The 10,018-nt window shown below is 40.5% G+C and overlaps 1 protein-coding gene across 3 annotated transcripts; it reads left to right on the top strand.

Moving 5' to 3' along the window:
- The first annotated feature begins 207 nt into the window (after positions 1-207).
- Positions 208-8,977, top strand: LOC121526268 (heterogeneous nuclear ribonucleoprotein Q). 3 transcript variants are annotated; one of them, XM_041812773.1, is made up of 12 exons: positions 208-364; positions 2,113-2,272; positions 3,248-3,366; positions 4,164-4,271; positions 4,454-4,567; positions 4,851-5,027; positions 5,266-5,401; positions 5,808-6,013; positions 6,116-6,265; positions 6,363-6,484; positions 6,591-6,916; positions 7,457-8,977. In XM_041812773.1, exons 2-12 carry the CDS (start codon positions 2,125-2,127, stop codon positions 7,483-7,485), a joined length of 1,635 nt encoding a protein of 544 aa, XP_041668707.1. In that variant the 5' UTR covers positions 208-364; positions 2,113-2,124; the 3' UTR covers positions 7,486-8,977. The 3 variants fall into 3 exon arrangements, with proteins under 3 accessions (XP_041668707.1, XP_041668709.1, XP_041668710.1); XM_041812776.1 differs by lacking the exon at positions 208-364 and adding an exon at positions 1,445-1,561; XM_041812775.1 differs by lacking the exon at positions 2,113-2,272 and having other exon boundaries at positions 218-364.
- Positions 8,978-10,018: the final 1,041 nt, after the last annotated feature.

Genomic DNA, 10,018 nt, shown 5'->3' with positions numbered 1-10,018 from the left:
CTTTTTTTCTGCAAACATATTATGTTGGTGACAAAGCCTTCTAATAGTAAAATAACATTTTTATCAGTCAACGGCGCGGTGCTGTTGTTGTTAAATTGCTTTCTGTAGTAATTGTGACGGATGCTGTGGATGACCTGCTGCTCTTCTGTAAAATGCATACAAGGCAAGCCCGTGCAGGGCTGTCCAAGAAACCCCATCGACGAGACAAAACTCGAGGCGTGAACGTGGCAGCCATTTTACATCATCAAGAGTGAATGACTGAAGCCGGACCAGTGCCGGGAGTTTTACACTTTTTCTGTCTTTTAAATATCACATTTATCTTCCTAAGTAATCCACACCATACGCGTTGGTGATCCAGCGGCAGGTAGGGCGAATGCTTCTAATTAGTCACGTCTTTGTTGCTTAATTGCTTGCAAAAAGTCTGAATCGTGCGGTGCTGTTTCAAACAATGTGGAAACTGGTGGTGGTTGGGAACGAGTTCTCCAGACCGGCTTTTTGAAAATGGACTCTTCCTACATGGCGGCACGTTGACAAACCACGCATCTAGCAGGCTAAATCTTTAGCTATCAAGGCCTTGAAGCAATAACTGTGGATATAAACGCTAAACTTAGTTTATTGTTAGAGCCCATGCCGACAAATGACGTTATAACAATGGCCTCACTGAAATATCGTCCGAATTAGCATGCTAGCTTAAGCTAGCCTATTTTGACAGATCATGGAACTGACACGCTCATTGTCATCGTATGCTAACAGCGGCTAGCTGGCAAAGCCTGGTCACTCAAACAAAATGTGCGATCCAGTGTTTAAAGTCTAATAACAGACAGGCTACTTTCCCTCTAAAATTTTGTATTCAGATGCAAGCATAGCAAATACACCCCAGCGCGTCATGTTATTGTCCCGGTGAAGATCCCGAGTTAGCTTGATTACTTCAACAGTGGCCGTGCAAACTAGCCCGCTAGCTAGCAAGCCTCAACGTGTGCGAGTCTGTCCCTCCCCGCTAAATTTAACGATATCACCAACATCGGTTGTGAATTGTATATTCCATCACTTTTGCAAATATTACAGATTGAAGATGCATTTTTGACTTGCATTACGAGGTTGTAGATACTTTTAAGGAGTGCATAAATGTTTTTAACTACCGAGACAGCACGTGCTTACCGATATGAGGTTGATTAGCAGACAGTGGATAAAGGTTGCATGATATCATTAGGGGACGTTAACTGAGTTAGCGTTAGACCATAACGGAGGATTGTTGTTCACTTTATGATGAGACCAGTGTTGCAGTTTAAATAATGTTATAGAGCGCCGATGGATCGCTGCTATACCGACGTTTACGTTCAATTTCTGTTCTTATAAAGACATTGGGGTCTGTGGTTGATGTGGACTCTATCGTGACAATTGGATTGTTTACCACTGTTACTATGTGGGCCGTCAAAGTGTCAGAAAACAAAAAGCTAAATGGTGCATACTTGCTCATTGGTCAGTCACCGGAAACCGGGGCTCTCTCTTGTGGAACACGTGTATCGGCTATCTAGCCTGTGCTGAAGTCAGCAGTGAGAAGGTAAGCTAACATGTAATTTAGGGACCAAAGAAGACCAGGCTTCAGAAACAGCAGCGGCATACTGTGATAGTGGAGTTATCAAATGCTCAACTTTCTTAACTCAGAACAAATCAGAAAGGAAAATACTGCCACATGGACACAGACCCAGTAGTGTCACTGTTAGTGTAAGATGTCATTTAATTGATTTTTGTGGGGTATATGGTATCTGTGTTGCCTTTCTAGCGCAAAGCAAACTGTTGGAACATTTGTCAATTGCCTATACACAGGTTTCTTAGTTTCTACATCATGAAAGCTGAGAGCTGCAAGTGATAGTCAGGATAGTGAAAAGTCTCCAGACAACAGCCTGCACAACCATGATTACTAGTTTTACACATGGTTAAATTATCCATGTATTGTTAAGTTTTGCCTAATAATTCGTAACACACTGTGTTTCTAAGATCTTAAAACATCAGTGTTTTTGACCTTACAAGTCTGAGACTTTGCACTCTCCTGAACACATGCCAAGCCTTGCCCTTGACCCAGGATTAATTTGGCTCATTGCATTTACACAGATTTCTGGAGACATGGCCACAGAACATATTAATGGAAATGGTCCAGAAGAACCAATGGACACCTCTGCTGCAGTTACCCATTCTGAGCACTTCCAGACTTTATTAGAAGCTGGTTTACCACAGAAAGTTGCTGAAAAACTAGATGAAATTTTCATAGCAGGTAAGGCACAATGACTATACTTGCATATTCAAATATGCAAATTTCTATGTTTATCAATTTTTTGCATGTATTGTCATTATATCACCTTTTTGAATGGGGGAATTGGGATCCTGAAGCAACTTTTTGTGGTTTCCTACCAAAATGGGTACTGCAGTGCTACAAAATATAAAATTACACATTGCTAGAGTGAAAATGTGTAAATGATTGCAGCATTTGCATTCCCAACATGGTTGCATGATCACTGGTGTCAGGGCAAATCAATTGTCCTCTCTTGGGGAGTGTCTTGGTGAGCCTGTCCAGCCTGTCCATTCATTTCTCTGAAGTTTCTCTGCTGCTCAAATAAAAGTTGCAGAGGGATGAAAAGGTGCAGATATGATATAAGCTACAGCTTAAATGTTTCTGTTGCTGGTTGGATTTTACAAGTTTTTACGGGTGAGCTACATTTCCAAAGTCTGGGGGTCATTTTAGGACTCATTCGGTCAGTCAGATCTAGAAAAGTTCCAGTTGGGCCTTTTCAGCCAGATGGGGCCGAGGCAGAAACAATGGCAGCAGCTGTCTGGTGTGCGGCTGCCTGGGACAGGTGATGGCCCCTCCATAGAACAGAACGCAGACCGGCTCATTAGAAACTCCCAGCCACAGTATAGAGTGGCACTGGCATATCGAGTTGCACTGTCACATCTGTTGTGATTAGTTCTGCAAAAATGTGCTGGTTGGAAAGTAAAGTGCAGCCTGACTACTAAATACAGCTTCATCACATTATGAAGCTCCTGGCCTTCACTCCTTACTGTAGTGATCATTATCTGTCCATTTCACAATTTAAAAGATTTGTCTTGAAAAATCACTGGCATGTAAAAGCTTCATATTGTCCTTGAAGTTGTACTTTACATTTCTTGGATCAACAATTCTGATATAGTATGAAATCTTGGTACCTGTATAAAGCTCATCTTGTTTTTTTTGTTGTTGTCCCTCCTCCAGGTTTGGTGTCACACAGTGACTTAGATGATCGAGCGATTGACGCCTTGAAAGAATTCCAGGTGGAAGGTGCTCTGCAAGTCCTTTTACAATTTAAGGACAGTGACCTCTCACATGTTCAGGTATGCTTTTTTGTTTTAAATAAGTGGAACCCTTCATTTCTGATGCCTTCATACAGATTTAATGTGCAGTTGGGGCTTTTCTGGTAGATGGCTGTTTTATTTTTTTCTCCTGGTCCAGTAATGATAATCTTGTTTTATGTTTGACAAAATAAAACATCAAAATTAATCCAGTGCATATTCTTCATTATTAAATAGCTCTGAAACTCTTAAGAAGAAGAACTCTCTGCATTGTGTCAGTTCTTAAATGAATTTGGTGTAATTTATTTTTAATTATCAAGCTAAAAAAACTCAACATTACTCTTACTGGCTTTATGAGGTCCTGTTGCACTTGGCAGCTTACTTGTTGTTGTCATCTCTACACCACTGGTTGCCCATTCTTGCATTAAACTCCCATTTATGGCTGCACAATACAACTGACTCACAGTCTGTTGTTATGAAACAATTTTGTACAAATTTTCTAAACGACAACAAATGAAGTGCACTGTGCTGCTGTAGGGGGGAGTGGAAGGCCTTATTTATACACAAAACTGATTCTAGAGTGACAAAACTCTACTCTCTGTGTTACTAAACATGAAAGCTATAAAAGATAAAAACACTGTGTGACTGTAAACTTTAAAAAAGAATCCCTTCGGTCAGAGTGTAATATAATTTGCTGATACCAGTCTTTGAGGCCTGATCAGGCCTTCCCTGCTCATATTATGCATGGAATAAAGAATCAAAATTCATTTAGATGATGCTGGCATTTATAAATAATGTTTCATGCTTCCTTTGCCTCCCTTTTCTTTTTCTTTATGCAGAACAAAAGTGCCTTTCTTTGTGGCGTGATGAAGACGTTCAGACAGCGAGAGAAGCAAGGGACCAAAGTGTCAGACACCAATAAAGGACCAGATGAAGCCAAAATCAAAGTGAGAACTGATCCTTTGTTCAAAAAAACTGTATAGAATTTGATAAAAAAAGAAGGATGTGCATGACCACTTTTGAGTGATGTATAAAAATGTTGCCCTTTCTAATGTGCTTTACAACAATTTTTTTTGCCATACGTGTTAAACCATGTCCTTTATTCCCTTCATTGTTCTCTGATGATCAGGCTTTGTTGGAGAGGACTGGCTACACACTTGATGTGACAACTGGTCAGAGGAAGTATGGAGGTCCTCCACCAGAGTCCGCCCACTCGGGGGCACAGCCCACCATTGGTACGGAGGTAAGAAACTTTAACTTATATATTTATTAAACATTTACAAGAAAGAAGGATGAACTCTTAAGGAAATACTAGATTTTAGCAAAGTGCATTCGTGTCTCGTGGTGTCCAAATGATGAAACTTTTTAATCCTCTGTAGTAACCATGGTTACACTGATAGTTTACCGCTAAGAGCTGATTGGACACCTCTTTACCTTAATGCAAATTGTTTGTTTTTACCTTTTAGATGTCTGATCAAAGAGTTGCTCTCATGGACCACGTTTCTCTTTTTTCCTCTGCCTGTCAGATATTTGTAGGTAAAATCCCCAGAGACCTTTTTGAGGATGAGCTGGTCCCGCTGTTTGAGAAAGCCGGACCCATCTGGGACCTCCGCCTGATGATGGATCCTCTAAGTGGCCTGAACAGAGGCTACGCCTTTGTCACTTTCTGCACTAAAGAAGCTGCACAGCAGGCTGTCAAATTGGTACGCTTAGTCTTCTGCAAGTCTTAGCAGAGACGGTTATCATGTAGTTGTTTGTAGTTAGCTGGACTGAGTTTAGACAACATAGAAAGCTACTATAGCACATAGAAGAGTCAGAGAACATTTTTGGATGTAGGAAGCATAGATGCTGAGTTTGAAAAGGACACAAGTTGCCAAAACTCCACTATGTTGATGTTGTTGTTTTTGCTTTATACTTACACTGTCCTCCATCCTTCTGCAGTGCAACAACACTGAAATCCGACCGGGTAAACACATCGGTGTGTGCATCTCTGTGGCCAATAATAGACTGTTTGTTGGCTCCATCCCCAAGAGTAAAACAAAAGAGCAGATTGTTGAAGAATTTGCAAAAGTCACAGGTAAGTCAGCAGCATCCTTAAAACTCTCATTCCACATCTCATTTATTGTAATATTTATTTGAAGCTTCACTCCTACATTTAGTTTATTTACTTTTTGCTTGTTTGGTAACTTTGGTTAGGTTCCTTTTGCTCTTAAGAGTTGTAATGTAGTTTCTTTTGTGTCCGATGATGAACTCATTACTCTGCTGGAGTGACTCATGTTACTATGATGGTTTACCGCTAAGATCTGATTGGACACTAAACCTGGTAAAGGCAGTTTTCTTTCAGAGCTAGGTATCAATAATAGTTTCATTTGTTTTGAAAGGCAGATTTGATTTCACTTGTTTGTTGGTATGTCACAGATGTAACTGGTTTCTTTTGAATATCCTGTTAACATGCTGTTATTTCCCATTTGTCATCTCCACAGAGGGTCTAAATGATGTCATACTGTACCACCAGCCTGATGACAAGAAGAAGAATAGAGGCTTCTGCTTCCTGGAGTACGAAGACCACAAGACGGCAGCTCAGGCCCGCCGCCGGCTCATGAGCGGCAAGGTTAAGGTGTGGGGAAACGTAGTCACCGTGGAGTGGGCTGATCCCATTGAGGACCCCGACCCAGAGGTTATGGCCAAGGTGAGACGCAGGGACTAAATGTATGTGAGGTATCAAACTGTTCCTGCAGCTGTGTGCTAATTTTCCAGGGAGGAAAAATTCACTTTGTGTTGCCATTACCAGGTCAAGGTGCTGTTTGTGAGGAACTTGGCAAGCACTGTCACGGAGGAGATACTTGAAAAGGCCTTCAGTCAGTTTGGCAAACTGGAGCGAGTGAAGAAATTGAAAGACTACGCCTTCATCCACTTTGAGGAAAGAGATGGTGCTGTGAAGGTAGGGACCAAGAAAATGACTCAGGACAAACATACAGCACAAAACACATTGAATGTGAACTTTATATCTAAATGCAACTGTGTTGATACATTTCCAGGCCTTGGCTGATCTCAATGGAAAAGACCTCGAGGGAGAGCACATTGAAATCGTCTTTGCCAAACCCCCTGACCAGAAGCGGAAAGAACGCAAAGCTCAAAGACAAGCAGCTAAAACACAGATGTAAGAGAAATTAATCACTCAAACCTTCAGCTTTTAATCATGCATGGATCAGCTGACGAATGTGAATCAGAATGCTGTGTTTACGTTGAGTTTTTGAATCCTTCAGGTATGATGAATACTATTACTATGGGCCTCCCCACATGCCACCACCCACAAGAGGCCGTGGCCGAGGAGGCCGGGGAGGTTATTCTTACCCCCCTGACTACTATGGCTATGAAGACTATTATGATTACTACGGCTACGACTACCACAACTACCGGGGTGGCTATGACGACCCTTACTATGGCTACGATGACTTCCAGGGGTCTGGAAGAGGCCGAGGAGGTAGGGGAGGAGTCCGCGGCAGTGCCACTCAGACCAGGGGCCGCGGTGCTGTCACACCGAGGGGCCGACTGGGCTTCTCCCAGCGAGGAGGCCCTGGAACAAGCAGAGGTAAATATTTCTATTTATTTTTGTTGTACATAGTTTTGGTAACTCTGTGATAACGGATAAAGCTTAACTTTATGACTTCAGAATACTATTTGACTCCAAAAGAAATCATGGTGGCTCTGTTTCTTTTTGGTTATTTTACTGTTAGTTGTTCAGTTGTCAGTTCTGATGTAGGAGGTGTTAAAGTACATGTAAGATTTAAAGACCTTCCACAGAGCAGGTATAGATTGTCTTAAAATGATGTTGGTAATAACTGCAAGTCTGCAGTAAAAAGCACACCTGATTATTGACTTAATATTGAATCTGCCAGGTGTCATGTTTCAGAGCACTCATTCAGATTGTTTGAATGCTAATAAAGGTCATTCAAAACATATATTTTTGAAAGCTCAGTTGAGTTCTGTCCTACCTGCATGATACTATCTCAACTCTTAATTTTTATGGAGTTTCGTTAGGCTGCAGTCATTCGATTGATGAGAAATGTGGGTGTTTATTTTGGATTTTCTTCCGCTGGACTAATATTTTTCTCTCCTCTCAATGGTCCAGCAGGGAAACGGGGCCGAGGGCGATCCTGACCTGTCCCAGTGGATACTGACTTGATGTGTGGGGTTACACCGTAAGCTGCAATGGATGTTTAAAAGAAAAAAAATGAGCGCGACAAAAAAGGTCCAATGATATTCCAGCCTTACAGAAGAAGCATCCCCTCCCCGCCCCTTTTTTTGTATTTTTTTTTTCTCAAACTGCCACCTTAAAAAAGTGATGGAGGGTTGTAAATCCCCATAGCATATTTGCCCAGAGCCCTTGTACTCAGCCTCTGATAAACAGAGCTGTGTATTGCCCTTACAATCTCCCCCTTCCCTGTCCCTGAACATGCCATTTTTTAAATAATTATTGAAGAATTTGCACTTTTTAAGTTTTTAGGTTTGAAGTGGCTCAAAGGAGCTTGATGCTATTGTATATTTTTGTGCTAATCGCAATTTTTATTGTCGGAATATCCATGTCCAATCTTAATCGTTTGATCTGGATGTTTGACAGAACATTTGCAGGTTTTTAGGGTGTACCCACCTGGCATGGATAAGTCAGGCATTCCAGGAAAGTGGTTCTTTTCAGAACTTGTCTTTAAAGGGTTGGTTGACTACCTCAGTACAGAGGACTAAACTACCCGGCCTGTACTGTAAATAGGGAAACTATATTGATGAAAGCAGGGCTTGTTTTTAAACAAAATATGCACAAGAGCTGCAGCGCAAAAACGATGTACTTAATGTAATATAGTCATTTTAGCTGCAGCTCTGACACTGCAAACAGTCAAACTGGGCATGCAAAACAATCTCATGAGATGAGTCTAAACAAGCCCTGCTTTTATCCTATTTTGAACTGAATTAGCCGCCTTGCTTCTTCAGAGTATGTAGTTACTGGTTGTATAGTTTTTCGGATAAAATGTTACTTTTGTAAAGGCTTCAACATCACAGGCATCCAACTGCCTTTGATTTAAAAAAATAAAAAACAAAAATAAAGCCCTGCAGTGTCCCTTTTTTAACCACTTTAATATTCCAGTGGGTTTGTTTTTTATATTGAAACATCACATTTTCCAACAACAAGATGGTGTTAAGCAACCTAATCATGTCCAAGGAAACAGGAAAAAAAAAATCATGTCGGTCTTAGGTGATCCCTTTCCAGCTCCGACGACAGCAACTGTGTAGATCTTTCGAGTTAATCTTGATGGACGACTGAATTGCCATATTGCCCAGCCAGTGAGCATGTGTGCCTAACATTAGCTGCCATGATTTGGTGAGGGATCATTGTCACTTAGTGGTAGAAGGGATACTGCAGTGAATGATTTCTATTTCCGGGTATAGCAAAAAGGAAACTGCTCTTCAATCCCAGTTTTCTATACAGTTAACTCCCTCAATAAAATCATAACAACCACCTTTTGAAAAAAAGATGTTAGCAGTTTTAAACTATTGTTGGTGGCCAACAACGTTTTTTGCATTCCTGCAAATAAATTGTTTTATACTGTAAAATGGAGGTGAGTGTAACTTATTTTTGTAATAAAGTTTTTGATTTCTATCTGTGTCTTACTCTTTGGATAAAGTCTTGATGAGATACAATTTGGCCTGTGTTTGATTTAGTTTGACAACATTTTTCTCCCCAGGAACTATTCATTTTGCAGGGATTTAAAAGCTTGTAAAAAGTACTGAGCTTAATATTTAGGAATGATGGCTCTTTGATAACAAGTTTTAAAAGTACAAACGACTACATTTTAGGATACTGAACAAGGTTTACTACAGAACATGTCATGATGCTTTTTAAAGTTAAAATTAGTCTATTTCATTACTAAATGTTGACCATATGAGTGCAAAACCTGCGCCAGACTACCAAAACTAAGCGGGATACTGCTGTACAACCTTGCCTCCCTGTTGAGACATTTCAAAGACTTCGATGAAAATGGTCTATTTAAAGAAACCAAAAAGCCCAAAGGCAATGTAAGGCTGACCCAAATAACAGTTTGGGCCTTCAGATGTTATATATTCATGCAGCAGAGGGGAAAGCAAAGTGGACATCATTTCACAACTAATATTTATCGCACATCTGAATATTTTGGCTAATAATTGGTAATTTTCTTAGCCGTTAACTCCCATTTGAGCCGTTGGGTATGTGGCCGGTGTGTGTGTGACTAGACAGACTAGTAACAGAAACATAAAATTTCACATTTCCTTAAGTTATTTTTTCACAAATTTTACATTTAAAACAATCCCGCTAGTCTTTTTTTTAATCTGTGGGCTAATTTATTGGCGGTTTGCTAACCTGTAGGCTTCGTTTTTTTTAACGAAAAAAAAAATACATTTACATAACGTCTGTGGTTTAGTAAGTTGGCTTTTCGTGGTTAATTGCCTACTATACGACTGCTTATTCACTTCAAGTACGTTATTTTGGGGGTTAAAGATTCATAAAACATGAAACCTCTCCAATCTCGCATCCTAACGGTCTCTTTATTGTATTCTCTACAATGTAGTCGAGGTAATATGTAGCCGCTGTTTCTTCTCGGCTTGTCTCTGAACTACAGTAGTAATCAGCCGTTACATGCTGCTGTTTTGAGCTCAGCGGAGG

This window comes from Cheilinus undulatus, linkage group 18, assembly GCF_018320785.1.
Source record: "Cheilinus undulatus linkage group 18, ASM1832078v1, whole genome shotgun sequence".
Taxonomy (NCBI): domain Eukaryota; kingdom Metazoa; phylum Chordata; class Actinopteri; order Labriformes; family Labridae; genus Cheilinus; species Cheilinus undulatus.
Note: the sequence above shows the minus strand (reverse complement) of the source record. Positions and strands in the feature narration are given on the sequence as shown.

Bases quoted from the DNA above. Each gene is read 5' to 3' on its own strand.
- LOC121526268 (XM_041812773.1), top strand. From the start codon at position 2,125: ATGGCCACAGAACATATTAATGGAAATGGTCCAGAAGAACCAATGGAC. The intron at 2,273-3,247 runs GTAAGGCACAAT...TCCCTCCTCCAG, and splicing joins AGATGAAATTTTCATAGCAG to GTTTGGTGTCACACAGTGAC. The intron at 4,272-4,453 runs GTGAGAACTGAT...TCTGATGATCAG, and splicing joins CAGATGAAGCCAAAATCAAA to GCTTTGTTGGAGAGGACTGG.